The sequence below is a fragment of the Stenella coeruleoalba genome, assembly GCF_951394435.1.
Source record: "Stenella coeruleoalba genome assembly, chromosome: 6".
Lineage (NCBI taxonomy): Eukaryota > Metazoa > Chordata > Mammalia > Artiodactyla > Delphinidae > Stenella > Stenella coeruleoalba.
Window position 1 is genome coordinate 83,933,137 of NC_137151.1, and position 22,376 is coordinate 83,955,512.

Below are 22,376 nucleotides of genomic sequence, written 5' to 3' on the forward strand. Positions count from 1 at the left end.
GTCTGTTTCATCTTCAAGTTTGAAGTAAATTTTTATGGATATAATTGAATCCTGGATTCTTATAGCACTTAAAAGATGTTATTCACTGTTATCTGGCTCTACATTGCTTATGATGAGAAGTTATATCCATCATTTGTTGTGGTGCTCCTTTTTTGTCACATCTTTTTTTTTCCTCCTCTGTACTTCTAAGATTTTATCTTTATCTTTGGTTTTCAGCAGTTTGATTCTAATGTACTTAAGCTGTGGATTTCTTTGCATTTTTCCTGCTTGGGGTTCACCTTCTTGAATCTGTAAAATGTTGCATTTATCCAAATTGGGTAACTTTCAGCCATAATTTCTTTGAATATTTTTACCCCATTACTTTTTTTTTTTTTTGGCTGCATTGGGTCTTGTTGCTGTGTACAGGCTTTTTCTAGTTGCGGCAAGCGGGGGCTACTCTTCATTGCGGTGCAAGAGCTTCTCATTGCAGTGGCTTCTCTTGTTGTGGAGCACGGGCTCTAGGCACACGGGCTCAGTAGTTGTGGCTCGCAGGCTCTAGAGCGTAAGCTCAGTAGTTGTGGCTCACGGGCTTAGTTGCTCCGCAGCACATGGGATCTTCCCAGACAAGGGCTCAAACCCATGTCCCCTGCATTGGCAGGCGGATTCTTAGCCACTGTGCCACCAGGGACGTCCCTACCCCATTACTTTTATATTTTTAATCTGAGACTCGAATTACGTATATGTTAGGTTGCTTGTTTTGCCATAAGTCACTGAAGTGTTTTTTCAGTCTTCTTTCAATCATTTTTCTCTCTGTTGTTCAGATTGGATAATTTCCTTTGATCTGTCTTCAAATTTCCTGATCCTTTCTTTTGCCATCTCTTATCTGCTGTTATGTGTACCCAGTGAATTTTTCATTTCAGATATTCTATTTTTTAGTTTTAGAATTTCCATTTCCATTTGGTTCATTTTATAATTTCCCTTCTCTGTTGAGATTACCCCTTCTAGTCTCTCATTGTGATCATCTTTTTCTTAAGTCCTTAAATATATGTAAAGACCAATTAAAAAAATTTTTTTTGCAGTTCCGACATCTACATCATCATCTTGAGGTTGGTTTTTACTGTCCACTTTTTCTCTTTACCATAACTCACATTTTCCTTTTTTATTGCTTGAGTGGTAACTTTTGCTTGTATAATGGACATTGTGGTTGATATGTTGTAGAAACTCTGGATTCTGTTATCTTCCGAAAAGTGTTGGGTTTTGTTCTACCACGCATTTAAATTGCTGACAGATCACCTGGAGCTTAAGGAGACTTTGTTTTACACTTCCTTAGGCAAAGACTGTTTAAATTTTGCTGTTAGTCCTAGGGCAGCTTCCTTAGTTCTAGAACATAGTTTTTTGTTTTGTTTGTTTTTGTTTTGTTTCCTTACCCCTAAGTTGTAAGATGTAGCCCTCGTCCAGTTTTAATTGAAAGCCCAAAGTGTTTTCCAAGTCATCTAATTATGTGGGATTTAAACTCCAAACTGTTTCTCCTGCAGCAGGCAGCCACTGAAATCTCTGTTTAGCTTATTTAGCCTTCTAGTGATTATTTTCCTCTAGATTCTCACACGGGATTTTCTCCCTCAATTTCCAGCTGTTTTGGAAGCAGGGAGTTCTGTGTTCTGATGACTCAGTCTAATAAGAGTGCAGCTTTCTGACTGAGTTCTTGCTACTCTTCCTTAATGCTCTGGGGACTGCCCTCTGGGTAAAAGTGGTATAAATGTGGATCTCTTTTTTTTCAAGGGTTGAATCCATTCCAAATTCTGCATGCTTTTCATTGCTCTTCAGTGCCTATTTTAAATGGTTGATTTCTGTATTTTGTTCAGAGCTTATGGTTATATTAAGGTGGGTTAATCCAATACGAACTCCTTTGTTGTTACTGAACCTGGAATGCCAGCTCTTTATTTTTTATAAAATTTGCTTCGGATGGTTAATGTATTTCTCATTATGACTTCATTAGTTCTTTTTTATCTCTATTCATAGATATGAAGAGAAGGCTACTAAAGACTTGGAAAGATACAATAGGCAAATCAAGAGAGCTATTGAACAGGAGTCGCAAGTATCATTAAAAGATGGCAAAAAAAGGATAAAACCCACCAGCGCATGGAATTTGGCACAGAAGAACAAGTTGAAAACTTCATTATCTAATCAGCCAAAACTTGATGAGCTCTTTCAGTCCCAAATTGAAAAAAAAACCCAAAACATTAAAAAAGTTCAGATCCCGTTTTCTATGGAAAACTTAAAAAAGAATTCTGATAAACATAGGAAATTTGACTTAGAAGAAAAGGACGAATCTTACTTGATCCACAATCTCAAGTTTCCTGATGCGTGGCTAATTACATCCAAAACAGAGATAATGTTATTAAATCCATACAGAGTGGAAGAAGCGCTGCTATTTAAAAGACTTCTTGAGAATCACAAACTTCCTGCAGAGCCACTCGAAAAGCCAATTATATTGACAGAGAGGTATGGTGAAGTAATATAATTTTTTTTACTCTAAGAACATTTAATGAAATTGAAGGTAAAAAGTTGAAAGTGTTTCCTAGCAGGGGAAAGTGGTATTTATTTAAAGAAATTTTTGTAATTTGATTTCACATATTTAATGGAATTGTTTTTAAATAAATAATTTTAGAATATTCTAGATAGTTTACTTCTGCAGTTAATAAATATCAAGCTCAGTTCCCCCCTGTACATTAGTGATTTCCCCAGGGTAGTCCTGACATTGGATTGCCATGACTCTTCTTCATTGTGCACTCTTTGTTTTAACATTTCAAACATATACCAAAACAGAATTATTCAATAAATGCCTTTATCAACAATTATCAAGATTTTGCCACATTTACTGTCTGTCCTTGGTATGTGTGTGTGTGTGTGTGTGTATATATATATATACACACATATATATACACATACACACATACACACATGTATGTTTTTCCTTTTGCTAAAGGATTTAGAATGATTCCCATCCTTAGAATTTTCAGTATGTTTCTCTCTAAAATGGCCATTTTCTTAGCCACAATGCCCTTTTTCATGCGTTACACAATACTAATTCCTTGGAATTGTTCCTCATTGTCTCAGAATGTCTTTTTATAGTTTTTAAATTAAGTTTAATTTGTATCTAAACAAGGTCCAACCATTACATTTTGCTTTGTATTTTAAATCTCTTCTAATATCACACCGTTAATGTAGATTCTTAGTTGCTTGTTCTTTGGGATATCCCATTGTCTCTATTTGTCTCTCTTGCTTTCTTGTGATGGTGTTTAACTTGTTTTTCCCTCTCCCATTTTTAAATGGAAGTTAGCTCAGGAGGATTGAATAGATTTAGATTCTACTTTCTGGTAAGACTGCTTAATAGGTGGTGCTATGTACTTCATATTTCATCACATCAAAAGGCACTTATCACTGGGTTCAGCTGCTGACAACCTGATGTTCCATCTTAAAGTTCCCCAATAACCTTTCCATCTAATGGTTTTATCCATTGATGATTGTTGCCTGAACTAACTTTATGATAGATTGTTATGGGGGTATTTCCTTTTCATATCCTATGTGAGCAAATTGTTTTCTGTAAAAACAAATAACTGTTAAATAATCTACTAACATTTTACTTTTTTGTACTTAATATTTCTTTTTTAGTCTAACATAGGTAAAAGAAATTATATTTATGACAAAGGAGATAAAAACCTGAAATTAAAAAGATGACAATTTGTTTTGGAGGCCAACATTCTGTTTCAGACTTCCAAGAATAAATCAGAAATCATTTAAAAAATGTATTTAAACCCTTGTGTTAAAGACCCTGCCTCCAGAAAGAAAAACAGGCCAGAACCAAAAAAACATTTGATAAAGCTATCTTTTAATTAAGGCAATAGTAATCACAGTAATTAAAACCCAGTGTCTTTTACAGTTTTCTTTTAAGACCGGCTAGGAAACTGTCAAAGAAAGAATTAAAAAGAATTAATACAGCCTTAGGCTTAATTAAAACAGTTCAAAAATCTGATAGTACTTTTCTTTTTCTTCACTTAAAAAGAGCTAAGGTGTATTTGTATACTCCACTGCTTTTCTAAATGGTATTCGTAAATTTTCATTTAGATCTCAAAAATATTTTTGTGCTTTATGAATTATAGGTTTTTAAAAATATTCTTCTTTGTGGCATTCTGTTATTTAAAAACAAATAAATTAAAAGTTATTATTTGGGGTCCATACTGGCCTGAGAATAAATCTTTCTTATTTGAACATGGACAGCAACAAAGCTTAATTCAAAATTGTTTTCACCTTTCTTCTGAAATATGACATCCCCATCACAGTTAATAATATAAGTTTTTAAAAACTGAGGCATAAAGAAGGTAATTATGGGTTGGGCTCAATTTTCGTGTCAGAGTTCTAATGCAGGTTGTGTAGTTTATCTCTCAACGGAGTATATAATTTAGAGATTATAAAATACAAAGTAAGAGCTCAATAATAATAACAATAATGGCTCATATTTATTGAGCTCTTACTATATGATAGGAACTTTACTAAGCCCCTTGCTTTCATGATCTTATCTTCACAATAACTGTATGAGAGGTATCCACATTTTAACGAGGAAACTGAAACACAGAATGTTAAGTAACTTACCAAGGTTCATACAGTCAGTATATAAGCAGTGGATCCAGCATTCCAATCTTGACAGTAACTGTAGACCCTGCACCACTAATTTCTATACTATATCATTATCACCACCACTACCACTGCCACCGGCTCTCAGATTTGTCTTCTCAATGTTGGGTTAGACCAGACAGCGCACATCTGCTATATAGCCAAAGTTCTCCTCTCCATGATATCTGCTCTTATAGCCAGTGGGGTCCTCAGCCTTTCAGAGGTGATAAGCAAAGACATCATCTATTCATTTAATTTTCAAGGGGTACAAGATTTTAATGAAGTAGCAGCTCATCATCCTGCACTGGATAGAATATAGAACAGTGCCTTATTTACATAGGTGTCAACTGTAACCGACACATTACTGTAAATAACATGTTACGAAGCACCTGACCAAGCCTAAAACCAGCATGAAACGTTAATTTGTGCCCTAGATAATCATTGGCCACCTCAAAATTTTGTTTAGGGCTAGTTCCACTCAGCGTATGCCACCTTTGGCAAACATACCATGCCTATAGTATACTGGAGGTATCTCTCCCAAGCCCTGAATTACTTTTATAAGTTCTTGGGAGAAAAAGATACATGCTTATCTTCTTATTGAAGAAACCTTGACTAGCAATAGACTATTACACAGGATGGGCTACATCAATAACTTGACAATGTGTCTTTGTAAATAAAGGTATAAAATGGCATTTATAAATAAAGTTTTCATTTGTATTATAGAGAGAGTACTTTTTAAATTTCACATTTAGTTTGTATAACATTCTAGAAGATAGAAACTGTCTTTTGTGTCTATTCTTCCTCCTTTCTGTACACTGTATATATGGTAGGTCTACGAAGTATTAACAGAAATGTAAAAAGGTAAAGTTTCTCACAGGGCTCCTTATACCTTTGTATTTTGGTTAGTGATAATAACACTTTTTAAAGGGCCGTCGGATTAACTTTTCTCCATAAATTCTCTTATTTCACTTTACGTATTTAATAAGTTAAAGGGCCATAATTTCTTTTTCAGTCTTTTTAATGGATCTCATTATTTAGAGATTTTAAATAAAATGACAGCAGATGACCAAAGATACAGTGGATCAACTTACCTGTCCGATCCTCGTCTCACAGCAAATGGTTTCAAGATAAAATTGATACCAGGTATGATAATGTGGTTTAATACTTCCTGACTTGGAAAAATAAGTCTTGTTCCAAAAGTTACTTTTGAGTTTTGTAATTTACAGATATCACGGTATATTTTTGTCTCACCAAAAGTACAGTGTCAGCTTTGTAAAAACAGTCATATTTCAGAAAGGTCACCTCTGCCTGAAACAAGCAAGTTTAGCATCTCTTTCAGTCCACTGCCTTGTATTTTAGCATTTCCATAACTAATCAAGTAATTGTAATTTTTGCCATCCTTTGTCACAATATGCAACCTGCCTGCTGTGTCTAACTAAATTATTAAATACTCCTTAGATGATGAAGCAGAAATAGACATGTAGGGTACTAGAATTGACTAACAAAATTAAACATCTCTTTTCCTTTTTTAAAAGCATTTACTTGCTTTGCCAATTAGATGTGTAGCATCAACAGTCTTACTGTTTGGAGAGTGGATGATTTGATTCCATGGCTTTGCTAAAAAACCTGTCATAATACTGTTTGCTTACTGTGGAAATTCACTAGGTGGGGAGAAAAAAGAAAATTCTTCTGGCTAGGAGACTTCAGTTTTCCTGGCTGGCCCCTTCTCTGTTCTTTCATAGTTTCCATACTTAACTGCCTTCTGCCCTAGCTACCTAGGCCAGTCTTGTCCTATTACTTTGCTTTCATCTGGTATCAAGCAGCACAAAGGTACCAGGAAGAGTGATTCCACTGTCCCTTCCTCCACCCTCCCCTAAACTTGCCATGACCAAAGTGTACAAAAACAAAACAATGTAGAAAATTTTTAAAGGATTGTTTTACTGAGACATGAGAAGAAAATAAGTAAAAACAATGTACAAAACCATGAAATGGAATACATACAGAAAATGCTTTGGTGTTCCAAACTTTAACTTTATTGACCAGCAGTTTTAAGAAAACCTACCCAGAACTTCTTTCCTCCTAACCTCAATCCTGGATATTTAGATTTGGAGTGAAGTGTTAGTCCAAATCCCACCTCTGCCATTTAAAAACACGTGTTGTAGGTAAAGTCAGTTGGCCTCAGTGTTACCTCATCAATAGCAACTAATAATTATTATGTGCATGGCAGTAGTCTAAGTATTAAATGTATTAATTCATTTGATCTTTCTAATAGCCCTGTGCTTCTGTTACTGTGCCCATTTTTTATAAATAGAAAAATTGAGGCATGGAGAAACTAAGTTTGCCTAAGGGTACAGACTAGTGGTAGAACCAGGATATGAACCCAAGCAATCTGCCTTTAAAACCAACTCTTAACTAATTTATGTTGATTTCCTATTAAAATTGATATATTTACTTCATGAAGTTGTTAGCACCAAACTAGGTACTTAGGTAAATTAGCATAGTACTCGGCAATGGTATGTATTCAGATATTCTCTTTTCTTCCAGCACCCCCTTTCTGACCTGAACTGACTTGTAGTCATTTTTTTGGTCCTCCTAGAAATCTTTCATCCTCAGGACTTCTGACGTTTTAAAAATTTATTTGAAGTATGAAGCAAGGAGTTTATGTATGTGTATGTGTGTGTGTAGCAAGATATTTTTTTCTTAATCTATTTTCCTAATTAACTATTTGGCATTGGTGGCAGGTACTTTTTTTTTCATGAAAGATGTTATCACAACAATTTTTTTTAACTTAGGATAACTACCCTGCCTGTTCCAAGAGCATGTTTGTTTTTGAGTTACCCAGTAAGTTTCTGTGTCACAGATGCTTTCAGCTCTCAGCTTGTAGAGAATGTTTTTAAGTCCTGTAAATGCCAGGTACTTTGCATGGTACCAAAGATACGGAAATGAATAAGCCAGTCATCTGCGAACTGACTTGATTTGATCGGAATTAACTTTACTTCGATTATCATCAGCATTTCTCTTCTCAGTAACAGATCAAGTTAAAGGCATTCGTTTTTTTTCTTCATTTTTTTAAAACCATTTTTTCATTCATTAATTTTTATGTCATGTTTTCTTAAAGACCATTTCTTCGTCTTTTAGTGAGAGTTTTGTTGTATTGGACTAACTTTTGATCAGCAGTTTGCCAGTTGTCATAAAACATCTTTAGATAAAAGCACTACAAAGAGGAAGAATACATCTGGCTTTAAGGAAAAAGATTCTGAATGTGACCCTAAGAACTTTGCTTGTTAATGAGAATAGCTTTTGTTCTGTATCAATAAGAATTACACATTTTAGGAACTGAAAACTTGTCAAACCACTTATTGAAGTATTTTCGGGAAATTGGGAAGCATTTCACAGAATTTTATGGAAACTTCTTGAACGTGATTCCAAATGTCTCTAAGTTTTTCATATCTAAATTTTGCAAGCACAGATATTAAAATATTGCTCAGTTTCCTTGTTTGTTGCCATATACTTTTTACCCATATCCACAAATAATTCTGTGAAATGTGTATAATTTTCCAGCATTCATGTAGACAGTATTAGACTTTTCAGTCAAATCATACTGTAAATGGTATAGAAGCAGCAATAGTGAAAAGTCTCTTGACTGATAAATTTTACTCTCTGTATAAAAAGATGTGAACTGGAATATTCTGCTACTTCCTCTTTGCCTATCTAAACCCTGTTTCAAGTCCCATTTAAGTTCCCCTGGTTGCTCAAACTCTCATTTTGTCTTCCTTCACTGAGCTCTGTATTTTACCCCTTAACACTTGATTATGTATCTTCTTATATTATTCTCCAGTTGTTTCCAGGGAATAACATTAGGATGCCTTCTCTGTTTAGTATACCACCAGTTCATTTGCATTCAGGTCAAGGAACTAGTCTGTAACTGGGAACAGGTTAGGAATAGGGTCGTTGACATCTCAGGACCTGAAACTCTTCAAGCTACATCACTCCTCTTTTAAAATTTTTCCATTGATAGCTACCACTTACCAACATGGGACTGTCTCTTTTGTTTGTTTGTTTTTTTTACTTATAGGTACTTATAGGTAACATTTTGTGGTCTCCAATATTAAGAACACTGTTACACAGATATAACCAAAGAAAACAAATTTCTGCTATTTTCTGAAATCATAAAATGCATTCTAAAGCCAAATTTGATGCTTGGGAATATATGCTGTTATGGATATTTTACCCCATTATATATCCACTCATGTTACTACTTTTTAGTTTTATTTTAATCACTAAATTATTTAGTTTAAATAGTAGATAATATGTCAGATTTAAACATTATTCTAGTAAAATAAACATTAGTATTTCATTTCCTCCAATTGCTAATATATTAATAAGTTACTATAGTGGTAGTCATTTTGTAGTTTATATGTGTGTTTATCAACACTTTGTACACCTTAAACGTACACGGTGTTATATGTCAAATATATCTCAATAAAGCTGGAAGAAAATAAGTTACTATGTGAGTATTTTTATAATAACCTGTTAAGTTAAACTAATCATAGAAATAATTCAGGTTTTTAGATATTAAACCAGTAGGATAGAATTTGAACAGCAGCAGTTGTTAAAACATTTAAACCAGTTTTATTTTAATAAATAATAATGGGGCTCCATTTTCTCTCCAAAGTAAGAAATGTTCTAAATAAATGTAGGGAACAGAACAACAGTAACTGAGATTAAATTAAATGATGTAAAGCACATGTGGTTTTTTCGAGCACTTACGACTTAATGTGAATGTGAAATCCTATGCGAAATTATTATTTGTTCTTCAACTAAGGAACAAAACTTTTTCCTGACTCTATTAAATTCTAATGAAGGTTAACTAAATACTCTAACAGTGATTTTGTTTTTAATAGACATTTTCTGGAATATAGTTTAAACAAAACTAACTATATATGTGGTTTTATTTATTTTTTTCCTTTAGGAGTTTCCATTGCTGAAAACTACTTGGAAATAGAAGGAATGGCTAATTGTCTTCCATTCTATGGAGTGATGGATTTAAAAGAAATTCTTAACGCTATATTAAACAAAAATGCAAAGGAAGTTTATGAATGTAGACCTCGCAAAGTGATAAGTTATTTAGAGGTATGCATTATTAGCTTATGTAGATTGTCCTGGTTTTAAGATACTTAACTTTTCCTTAATAAAATAGTAAATGGTTTCAAAATAGTAAAGTTTCTATAAGGCTTATTATCTGTTTGCAAGAGGAAATACTATTTAAAAAAAAAAACTCCATTAAAAGTTTCACATCATGGACTGGGTGTGGTAAACTCTATCATGGATCCTTACTATAACATTATTTCTTGAATACATATTGAGGAAGAGCCTTATGCATGAGACAGTTTGTGAAGTTTTTTGTTTTGTTTTGTTTTGTTTAGAAGGGATTCAAAATTGCTCCACCTTGATACCAAACACTTGTCTAAAAAGAACTGTAATGTGATTTTAAGCCCTGATCTCTTCAAGAGCAAAAGAGGGGAGGGGGAATGAAAAATGTAGATTATTGAATAAATGGAAATTTTCATTTTCTAGCAGTATCTACCACAAATGAGAAGTAAAAGTGGATTAAAAAATAAATTCAAAAGTAATAGAGGATGGAGGCAGGTTATAAAGTTTTAAATGTCCAAGTGTTGGGCATTTGGTGGTAAAACAATAGTGATTGTCTCTGTATTGAGGTTCTGTCCCTCAAGGTTGACTCGTGTTATTTTGAACTTAATAATAAAGTTTATTTTCTTCCTTTTAAAAAATGAGTCATTTTTGTTTAGACTGTGATCATGGTGGGCCGTGAATTCTGAGGGTCAGATTTCCTCAACAGGAAAGTCCATTCTTTACCCTTCCTGAAGATTATAGTCAGTAGCATTCTGTGAATACTTCAAGGGGTTTGTCCTATGGAACTTGCCAAGCTATTGTGGAGGCAATTCAACACTGATGGTTTCTAGGGACCTGGAACTTTTCTTGTGAAGGAGTTGGTATAAACTAAATAAAGGTTGAGGGAGTTGTGGGTAGTGTTTTGTGTATCGAAGAACAACATGGGAAGAAGTAAGATTTCAGAAATAAGAGGAAAAAATGGTTGGGATTAGTTACAAATACTTTTACTAATACTGTACCTCTCATTATGTTAAGGCAATAGTGGATGTGATTCTTAGGGAGAATAGTCTAAGGAAAAAAGAGAACTTCTGTCAGAACCATAGTTATGCTTCCATTGACGGTCAAGCTGAATAAGATGAATCGAAGATAACGATAGAAGAGTAAAAAAAGAATCAAGGGAGGAGTGGATATACAAATCAAGGGAGGAGTGGATATACAAGTCAAGGGAGGAAAGAAACTTAAAAATAAGTAGTATCACATTCTCTATAGGGTATAGTTGCTAGAAGACCAGCAGGTGTGGCTGCTAGATGGCAGTTATATCCTACAAGAGAGCCATAACGGAAAAGTAGTAGTGATAGTGAAAGAGTGGGAGCAGTGGTGAAAAGTGTAGGCAGCAAGTTACATGGTGGTGAAGGGACAAAAAGAGAACATATTTGTATTGAATTCATTGAAAAAGTCTTAACAGTAAAAGATTGAAGAGCAGATGTTCCAGAAGAGGCAGGAAGGGAGATGAGTTAACAATATAAGCTTTAGAAAGGTGAAACCATTCTCTGAATAAAGAGCAGACGAGGGGAGAGCTTTAAAGTGAAAGTAAGAATATTTTGAGGTAAACTTGAGAGAAGTCATGTATGATATATGTAGTAATGAAATAGGAGAGGTTATCTGCTGAGAGTGAAGAGGCTGGGGAGGCACTTGAGGATTTGAGTATATTGGAAACGATGTGAAAATAAGAGCTGCAGGTACTTCAAGAGAAGGTTGATTAGAGAAGAATAGGATATTTAAATGACATTAAAGGCTCATAAGAGCCAATACTGGTATTGGATCCAGCCAGCGAGTTTTGTGATTCTCCAACAATGCTCGGTAGAATTTATCCAAGGGTAAGGATTAGCAAGAGGAATATGGTGTAAGAAAAAAAGGGTGAGTAACGAAATTTGAACACATATTATATATAAGAAACTGTTTAATCCTAGAGGGATATAAAGATGAATTAGATTCTAGTAAGAACCTGCCCTTAGATTCTAGTTGGAATCTAGAGGGAATGCAGGAAGCAAAGCTAGAGATAGTATCTTTAATGCCTCACTAACTATTCACACCTGAAGTATGGAAAGATGACAGAAGGGTGCTTGTGGGCCAGGAGAATTAGGAAGGATTGAGGAGATTAAAGGTCAAAGTGAAGAAGAAGAATAGATTTAGTTGGAATAAAGGAAGTAGGATGATCTGAAAGATAATGGGAGAGAGTATGTGGTTAGAATAATGTTAGCATTCAGGATCTTTGAAGTAAAACAATTTTTGAAAAAAATAAATCTTAAAACAAGCCAACTTCACTAATGCTATTTTACCCCCAAACTGTCAGTCTTCCCTAACTCAGAAAATAGCACTACCATACCAAAAATTATCCTTGATTCTGCATCCTTCATAACCAGTCCATCAGCAAGTCTTGAATTTACCTCCAACTCATGTCAGGAGTCTTTTATAACTCCCTCCATCTCCACTACTATCTCCCTAGTCAAAAACTCACCAGAGATTGCATTGAATCCATAGATTGCCTTGAGTAGTATGTTCATTTTAACTATTCTTTCAATCCAAGAACATGGTATATCTTTCTATCTGTTTGTGTCATCTTCAGTTTCTTAGATTAGTGTCATAGTTTTCCAAGTACAGGTAGGTGTACTCCTAGGTAGGTGTACTCCTAGGTATTTTACTCTTTTTGATGCAATGGTAAATGGGGTTATGTCCTTAATTTCTCTTTCTGATAGTGTATAGAAATGCAACAGATTTCTGTATATTAATTTTGTATTCTGCAAATTTGCTGAATTCATGATGAGCTCTAGTAGTTTTCTGGTGGCATCTTTAGAATTTTCTATGTATAGCATCATGTCATCTGCAAACAGTGAAAGTTTTACTTCTTCCTTTCCAATTTGGATTCCTTTTATTATTTTTCTTATCTGATTGCTGTGGCTACAACTTTCAATACTGTGTTGAATAAAAATGGTGAGAGTGGGCAACCTTGTCTTGTTCCTGATGGTAGAGGAAATGCTTTCAGCTTTTCACCATTGAGTATGATGTTGGCTGTGGGTTTGTCATAAATGGGCTTTATTACGTTGATATATGTTCCCTCTGTGCCTACTTTCTAGAGAGTTTTTATCATAAATGGATGTTGAATTTTGTCAAGAGTTTTTTCTGCATCTGTAGAGGTTATCATATGGTATATATTCAATGGAATACTACTCAGCCATAAAAAAGAAGGAAAATTTGCAACAACATGGGTGGGCTTGGAGGGTATTATGCTAAGTGAAATAAGTCAGACAGAGAGAGACAAATACTGTATGATATTACTTATAAGTGGAATCTAAAAAATACAACAAACCAGTGAATATAATAACAAAAAAGAAACAGTCTCATAGATATAAAGAACAATTGAGTGGTTACCAGTGGGGAGAGGTAATATAGAGGCAATATAGGAGTAGGGGATTAATGATTAGCTTATAAAATAAGCTACGAGGATATACTGTACAACACAGGGAATATAGCCAGGTTTTATAGTAACTGTAAATGAAGCATAACCTTTAAAAATTATGAATACTATATTGTACACCTGTAACTTACATAATATTGTATGTTACACTCAATAAAATATATATATAATTAATTAATTTTTAAAAACAGCTCTCACCAGGACTGCAGTGATTGCCTGCAAGACTCCTGCTTCTCTTCTTGACCTGCCTCAAGCCATACTGCACAAAGTAGCCAGACGATTGTTTTAAAATGTGAAACGAATGTCAGGCTTTTGCTTAAAAACCCTCTGGTTACTTCCCTGTGCATTCAGATTAATACCCAAATTGCTTACCCTGTCCCAAAGTGTGATTGGGCCCCTGCCTAACTCCTTTTCTTGTTCATCTCTTCACTTTAGTAACTCTGCTGCTCCCACACTGACCATTCAGTTCTTTCTGTTCCCTCTGTCTGAAATGCTTTTCTTTCCCCATCATCTTTGCATCATAGTTCCTTAAATTGAAGCTTAATTGTCACCTGGAGGAAGCTTTTCCTAATCACACAATCACTCTCTATCACGTTGCCCAGTTTAATTTCGTGCACTATTAGTCGCTGAAATTGTCTTTGTATTTTTATCTTTCTGCTTCTCTGCACTAGAATGTCAGTTTTAGAAGAGTAAGGATCTTGTTTGTCTTGTTCTCTGCTGTATTCCTAGAACCTACAGCAGTGACTAGCACATAATTGGTGTTTAATAAATATTTGTTGAGTGAGTAAATAATAAAAGAATATAATCAATTTTCTGTCTTCCTCCTTGCCAGTAAAAACCTGTTTTCTGCTTCAGGGTATATCACAGTAAAATGTATGGCTTTCTCTCCACAGGGAGAAGCAGTGCGTCTGTCTAGACAGTTACCCATGTACTTATCAAAAGAGGACATCCAGGATATTATCTGCAGAATGAAGCAACAATTTGGAAATGAAATTAAAGGCTGTGTTCATGGTCGCCCATTTTTTCATCATTTAACCCATCTCCCAGAAGCTACATGATTAAATATGTTTAAGAAAATTTGTTACTATTGAAATCGATATGGTCATAAAATAATATGAGTTGGGTTTCAAACTGTCTTTGTACTATCATGTGTCAGATGGTTGTTTTATAAGTAAGGATTCACTGGCCTATTTGTATACTGAAAAAATTTTCCAAAACTGTAAAAATCTTAAATAAACTAATATAGACTATTCATTTTATTCTCAAGAACCAGCCTTCATAATAATTATTGGTTGTAAACTCCAAATAGAAAAATACTTACTATTCTTGGGTGGTTGATTTGCTAGGTTCTATGGATCTAATTGTATCCTCCAGACTTGTACATTGAAGTGCTAGCCCCCAGTGTGATGGTATTTGGAGATGGGCCTTTTGGAGAGGTAATTTGGTTTAGATGAAGTCATAAGGTGGTGCCCTCATGGTGGGATTAGTGCCCTTATAAGAAGAAATAACAGAGAGTTTGCCCATTCTCTCTTCTCCTCCCACCCCCCATCCCCACCACCACCACCACTCCACCCCAGCTGCCATGTGAGGACAGAGAGAAAAAGTGGCCCTCTGTAATCCAGGAATAGAGCTCTCACCAGAAACCAACCATGTCAGCCCCTTGACCTTGGACTTCTAGCCTCTGGAACTATGAAAAAATGTCTGTTGTGCTTTTAAGCCACGAGTCTATAGTATTTTGTTATGGCAGCCTGACCTAATATAATGGGTCAGTCCTGTGCAGGGAGAATCACAGACTCAGCTGGTATATATGGCAGAAGTTATCAATCTTGTGTAAAGTAGGATTGAGAGGGAGTGGGGAAAAAGTAAGAAAATGAAATTCAGAGAAAGAAGATAAAACATAGCTTCAAAAACCCTGCTATTTACCTCTATTTGGGAGTAACAGTTGAGAAGTTGCTGTCTCTTATATGGAAATTATTGGGCTCTGGGATTAAAATTTGTCAGAACATAGGAAGATACAGATTTTTAACAAAATTTAGATTGAGTGTTCATTGTGCATGTGTCCTTTCAAAAACCAGATCCCAAGATGTTAAAAAATTATAAAAAAATTTAATAAAAAAACAGATCCCACAAGTGCACCAAAGTACTTAATTTACAAAAAGTTGAAACATGATTTTTAGTGAATATATTTGTTATATAAAATAATATACAGGATACAGTGTCCCCACGTTCACACCACCTGTAGTTTTCAAGGAGAATTTTAAAATTCTTAAGACACTTGTGTTAAGAGGTACAAATAGTGATAATTTATACCTGTAGCCAGGACTTTTTTCCTAACATTGTCCTGTTTCCAACAACCCAAATACTAGAGGTTTTTTTCCCATTATTCCCTTTAATAACTTGGGGCCCCTCTCTGGAAGACCTTTCTGGGAGTAATCCTTTTTAATTTACTGGGTAAATTGAGGAAAGAGAAGTTCAGAGAGATACTGAGAAAGACAAAATTTGCATCATCCTTTGTACCAATCCTAAGCAAAATTTTGGAGTCATTTTCCAGCTGACGTAATCTATTAAGAGGTCCTACAATGGCTTCTTAGATGAATAAACTCATTTTGCGTTTTCTTTCCAGTCCTGGATTCTATCAGGTCAAGGTAGTAATTATGACAGCAGGTATTTATCACTCGTTCACTAGATCCACTGTGTACTTACCTTGTATGATCTCATTAATGTTCACATCAGATTTAGGATTGTAGGTACTATTGAGTCTCCAATCCCAGAGCTCGTGTTCCTTACCACGTTCATTGCTTGCCGTGAGAAGCAGGCCCTATTCGTTAGAGTCTACGGAAGTATTTGGGAAAAGAAGAAATTATAAAGCAGCCCCTGATGCCACTCTAAGCAATGCTAGATCAACTTTGAGCTGCAATTTACTGAGTCTGGTGGGCAGGATCGGGGCCAGTTCTGCTGAGGCCCCGCCTCCTGGCTCCCGAAGAGGGCGCGGAAGTCCCGCCCCCACGCACCACCCTCTCCATCCCCCATAGGCCCTGAGGACAGCAGCGGCGGCGGCAGCCGCAGTAGCAGCATTGGCAGCAGTAGGTGCTGCCGTCGCCGACCACGGGACAAAATGGCTGGAGGAGGCGGAAGTGTCTGCGAAGCCCTGGCTCCTAGGATGGAGGTAACGGCCGCTGCAGTTTGGGAAGCTGATGGTGGGGATTAAGGGCGATGCGAGGAGATCTGGAGGGAAAGGAAAGCCTCCCAAATTGCCCATTTTTCTCGCTAGGTTACGGCTTGGCCGGGAAGAGGGAGGATTCTTAAGGTTTGATCCTCCCAAAGTGTTCTTGAGACCCAAGGGCTTTGCTTAGCATTCCACCCTCGGCCATAGGACAGGGGTGACGCCGAACCCATGCGGTGGTGAGGCCTGAAGGCCCCTTTGGATGGACCTTTCACCTTGTGTGGTCCCGCCATGTGTGGTCTCGCAGTGCCTACGAGGTTTCAAATATTTAACGTACTGAAAAGTGTTAGACCTGAATTCAGGTGGATAGATTTTTGATGTTATTTTCATTGGCTGTTTGATTCTGGATGATCTTATCCACATTTTGTGGCTTCAGACTGCAGGAATTATAGGCCATTCCACTGCAGCCTATGTTTCTTAACTAAGAATGTAAATATGATCTATTTATTGGAGACCCAAGGTGACTCACTAACTTAAAAACCGACGTTGCCAAGCAAATTAAAAATACCAATAATGATATTAAGGTATTTAAGTGAACTAGACTTGTTCTTGAAATCAATTCTATATTAATTTTGGCAAACCAGTGTTCTTGGATTCATAATTGCTAAAAAGAATCTTTGAGGTGATATAATCCAAACAATTTTACAGATGAGAAAATAGAACCCAGAATACTTAACTGTGAGTTGCCTGAGTACCCACAGCTGATCTAGTACTTTACCAGTTCCACTTCAAATGTTGATATTACCATAAACAAAACAAAGAAGGGTAAGTACTGAAAGAAAAATCATACATTTTATTGCAGAACCAAATAAAAAGTGACTCAAGATTGTCAGTTACTTCTTTTCATAAACATGAATAATTAAGTGACCTATTAATTTATTCTAGATCTTTTGGTTGATCTCACCCAAGCTTTAAACATTTTTTGTGTGTGTGTGTGTGATATGCGGGCCTTTCACCGCTGTGGCCTCTCCCGTTGCGGAGCACAGGCTCCAGACGCGCAGGCTCAGCGGCCATGGCTCATGGGCCCAGCTGCTCCGCAGCATGTGGGATCTTCCCGGACCGGGGCACGAACCCATGTCCCCTGCATCGGCAGGCGGACTCTCAACCACTGCGCCACCAGGGAAGCCCTAAACATTTTTAATCTTCAAAACCTTCATTGTTTTCAGTAATCCTAACAACACAGTACTGAGCACTCTCCACTTCTGCCTTGAGATTGTTTTCTCTGCTGGCTTTTTTTTTTTTTTAATGTCTATTCAGGTATTTTGCTCGTTTTTGTTTTTATTTATTTATATTTTATTTATTTAATTTTGGCTGTGTTGGGTCTTCATTGCTTCACATGGACTTTCTCTAGTTTCAGCGACTCTTTATTGTGGTGTACAGGCTTCTCATTGTGGTGGCTTCTCTTGTTGTGGAGCACGGGCTCTAGGTGCGCAGGCTTCAGCAGTTGTGGCACGTGGGCTCAGTTGTTGTGGCTCACAGGCTCTAGAGCACAGGCTCAGTAGTTGTGGCACACGGGCTTAGTTGCTCTGCGGCATGTGGGATCTTCCTGGACCAGGGCTCGAACCTGTGTCCCCTAGATTGGCAGGCAGATTCTTAACCACTGCACCACCAGGGAAGCCCTACTTGCTTATTTTTTTAATCACACTTTTTAATTCCTCCTTAAGCGACTGCAAATTAATGTAAAACTTTTTCTAGTTTTTAAACTCCTGTTTCAGTAGTTTTCAACTTTGAGCCACAGTAGAACCACTGCCCTATCCTATATCAAATTTCCCCTAACAATCTCAAGTCCATTTCATTTAGCCCATATTTTTTCATCTCTGCAATGAAGATGCTGAACCTGACCCTGAAGTGCACAGTTATTTCTAACATTCTGTAATTTTGTTTTTTCCTATTGTGTCATGAATATTCATTAGCAGGACCTGGAATGACCTATTTTCAGTTAATTATCACTGTATTACTATTGACCGTACTTAACTACTTCTGAAGGGGTCCATTTTTCCCCATAAAATCTTTTAAACTAATCAGTGGGGGGTGGGGAGTAGATTTCTTCCACCCTACTCAAATGGGACTCAGAATCACTATAACTCCCTCATCTCTATTTTAGTTGTATATTCATTTCTTTGTTTATTCAGTGACATTTATTGAGTGCCACACTCAGCGCTGAACACAATACAGAGAAAAGACATTCCTTGCCCTCCAGTTGAGAAAAATTATTGCAATGTAATATAAGTGTTATGAGACTATGTATCAATAGTATGTAGTACAGAAGTGTAGAGGGCCACCCACTGCCTTTGAGAAACCTATGGAAGAAGCTAGCAAGTTGAATCTTAAGGTTAAGGATTATCCAGGAGGAGAAAGAAAAGAAAGGTATTTCAGGCAGGAGGAATAGCATGTGCCAGTGCCTTGGTGAGTGCAAGGAATTCTACATTGCTGTATCTTGAGAAGTAAATGGAGATTGGAGTAGAATGATAGGCAGTACCTTGATCATAAAGGGTCTCATAGGCCTCTAAGTATTTTGTAGATTTTATCCCAAGGACTGTGGGAAGCCAATAAAGTTTTTCAGCAGGGAAGTACACATTAAGGTTTAGAGAATACTTTAGCCAAGTTAAAAGCAGATAAAGAAAGCAGGCTACTTGAGAATTCAGACAATGTGAGTGATCCAAACAAAAAGAGATAATTGACTCTGTGGTGACAAATAGAGAAAGTCTATTTGATAGTTATTGAGGCCCTCATAGCCTTGTGGTGGTCTTCAGTTTAGATTCTCTAGGATAATGCCATAACAGAATTAAAGTAGAAAATGAGGTCTCTCTCTGTTTGGCTAATTTGTGGTGATAATAGATTACTGGAAGAATGTAGAGTCATTTGCCTTTCTTGTCTACATAAGAAGTCAGTATAATTTCGGCTAATCCTTTTGTGTTCCTTACTCAAATTCAGTATCTTTTAAAAAATTGTTAAATCCGGTGCTTAAATTTTAATCTAGGCTTGTATAAGTGCCATTTGGAAACCAAGCTAAAGTTTCTAGTTATACCTTAAATGAAATAGTTTTATCTATAAAGGACTTAAATATTCATATGTAATTTTCTAGATAACATGACAGATACTTAACAAGATAAAGTAATGGCTGGAAAATTTTAAATTATCTTTAATGTTGAACTTATTTGATTTTTAAGAACTTTCTCATAGGCATTTTAATTATGTTTTGTAATTTAGATCATAGAAATGAATGATGAGTTAAGAAGAACAGGCAAGAAACTGTGAATGGATTGAACGTATTTTTGGAAGAAAATGGTATGTTTTCAAAAGTTAACTTTATTTCTTTAAAAAGAACATTTTTGTTTCTAAATTTGCTTTCGTTTTATCTATGACAAAACTATGATGCTATCCTGCCTAAAAAAATATTTTAAGTATTTCGCTAATAATAATAGTGAAAATTTTTTCCATGTGTCTTTACGTGTAAATAACTACATGTGTATAATGTACTTATTATCTATTTCAGAGTCCTTTGCACTTTTTTTGGTCTTTTCTTCTTAGCTTCCCTAGTCATATAAAAAACTCATAAATCAAAAATTTTCCCCCATACATAGTGAGATCCTTGATGTCCCAGATAAAAGCAAGGTTAAAACACAAACCTTCACACATGTGGTTTCTAACTTGTCAAAGATTTTATAGGAGCAATCAAGTTTTAGCTATTTTTTCCATTTAAAACCCAAATGAAATATACAGTCCTTCTCTGTCCCCAAAGGTGAAGAAGAGTACCTCATGTTTCCTAGGTTTCTTCAGATGACAAGTTTGAGGCTACTCTGTGTATACTAGTACAGTCATCCCTCAGTATCCACAGGTTCCACATCTGCAGACTCAATCAAGCATGGATCAAAAATATTCGGGAAAAAAAATTCCAGAAAGTTCCAAAAAGCAAAATTTGAATTTGCCATACACCAGCAACGATTTACATAGCATTCACATTGTACTTCCAACTATTACAAAGTATTTACATGGTATTAGATATTATAAGTAATTTAGAGTTGATCTAAAATATACAGGAAGATCTGTATAGTTTATATGCAAATACTATGCCATTTTTTGTAAGGGACTTGAGCATCTTCTTGGATTTTGGGATCTGTGGGGAGTCCTGGAAATAATCCCCCATGGATACCGAGGGATGACTATATATGAGTATGGCCTAAGTCAGCACTTCTCAAATTTTAATGTGCATATGAATCTCCTAGGCATCTTATTAAAATACATGTCTGATTGAGTAGGTCTGGGGTAGGGTCTAATAGTCTGCATTTCTGACAAGTTCCCAGGTGCTGCTGGTTCAGGAACCATACTTGGGTTAAGAAGAGTGCACATAATTTTTGGCCAAATGCTAGATTCTTGCAATAGAATACAGGTATGTTTTTAATCCAAACATGCTGCAAGTCAAATAATCAGAATTGAGTGTGTTAATGGCTCTCCATTCTTGTTGGGAAGACAGATTTAGGATGTCTTTTGGAACATCATTCTTTATAAAGTTGTCCCATTCTATATACAGTTGTCCCTTGGTATCCATGGGGCAGGGGGTGGTGCGGCGGGGATACCAAAATCCATGGATGCTCAAGTCCCATAGTGGGCCCTCTGTTTCCATATATGTGGAACCTGCTAATACTAAGGTGTGTTTATTGAAAAAAAGTCCCAAAAAAGTGGGTCTGCACAATTCAAACCTATGTTGTTCAAGGGTCAACTATATTCTCAAAATATTGGTTTCAAAGTGACCACCATCAACTGTTCCCTTCTTATACACACAAGACATCCCCTCATTAAGAGGTGGAGTCCACTCCTCCATTCCCTTGAATCTGGGCTAGTTTTTGATTACTTTGATCATTAATTAGATTATAACAGATGTGAGGCTATATGCCTTCCAAGGCGAAGTCATAGATGCCTTGCAACTTTCCTCCTGGCTCTCTTGAACCTTTCTCTGGGAAGGTCAGTCACCTCATAAGAAGTCAGCCTACCCTGAGTCTGCCATTATGTAAAAAAGTACAAGGTAGCCAGGTGAAGAGGCTGTGTGGAGAAAGAAATGCCTGACTAATGGGTTTCTAGTTGTTCAGCCATCCTAGCTCAGGTGCCAGATGTTGAGTGGAGACTCCTTTAGACAGCTCTAGCCTCAGCTGCCATCTTATTATTTGAGGTACCCCAAGTGAGAACTGCCCAGCTGAGCTCATCAACCCCCAGAACCATGAAAGATAAATTGTCAAACCACAAAGTTTTGAGGTTTGTTATGCAGAGGTAGATAAACAGAACATTTACGTTATGCCAACTTGAGTGTTATTACCGAAATGTCATGTTGATCTTGCAGAAAATGATCAGTGTAGAGGTTGCAGATTCATCTGAAATTTTCACATAAATAATATTGCAGTCTAGGTTTTTTATTATAAACTTACTCATGTAATGTCTAGCATCTTATTTTCATTAAAATGTTCTAGTATTAAATAACATATTTGAGTCATGTTTTATGATCATGCCTTTGAGATTAGGGATAATATTGATTTAGAGGATTGTTTACTTATAGATCTGATTTTCAGCTCTTCCACATAATCACTAGAATTTTCCATTCTCACCAGTCGATACTGTCACCTATCCATGGGATCAAACTATGAGTGAGAAATAGATTAATGTTCTTTACTGAATATTAACTTTTCTTGTATCTTAGATTCATGCCATGATTTGTCTAGATATTGTTCCCCACAATAGCTTCTTAAGGGAGCTTTATTTCTTTCATAAAAAATGATTTTAGGGCTTCCCTGGTGGTGCAGTGGTTGAGAGCCTGCCTGCCGATGCAGGGGACACGGGTTTGTGCCCCGGTCCAGGAAAATCCCACATGCCGCGGAGCGGCTGGGCCCGTGAGCCATGGCCGCT

General features: G+C 36.2%; 1 protein-coding gene and 1 long non-coding RNA gene across 4 annotated transcripts in view; both read left to right on the forward strand.

Annotated features, from left to right (window-relative positions):
- The window catches only part of PMS1 (PMS1 homolog 1, mismatch repair system component), a 97,149-nt gene extending 82,550 nt beyond the window's left edge, over positions 1 to 14,599 (forward strand). For both annotated transcript variants that reach the window (XM_079924307.1, XM_079924308.1), the window contains 4 exons: positions 1,999 to 2,481; positions 5,663 to 5,793; positions 9,623 to 9,783; positions 14,152 to 14,599. In XM_079924307.1, the coding sequence (XP_079780433.1) occupies positions 1,999 to 2,481; positions 5,663 to 5,793; positions 9,623 to 9,783; positions 14,152 to 14,316 (940 nt within the window). In that variant the 3' untranslated portion in view covers positions 14,317 to 14,599. The remainder of the gene's footprint in view (positions 1 to 1,998; positions 2,482 to 5,662; positions 5,794 to 9,622; positions 9,784 to 14,151) is intronic.
- Positions 14,600 to 16,141: 1,542 nt separating this feature from the next.
- The window catches only part of LOC307187918, a 30,707-nt gene continuing 24,472 nt past the window's right edge, over positions 16,142 to 22,376 (forward strand). For both annotated transcript variants that reach the window (XR_013828718.1, XR_013828719.1), the window contains exons 1-2: positions 16,142 to 16,424; positions 19,692 to 19,769. This is a non-coding gene — a long non-coding RNA (uncharacterized lncRNA). The remainder of the gene's footprint in view (positions 16,425 to 19,691; positions 19,770 to 22,376) is intronic.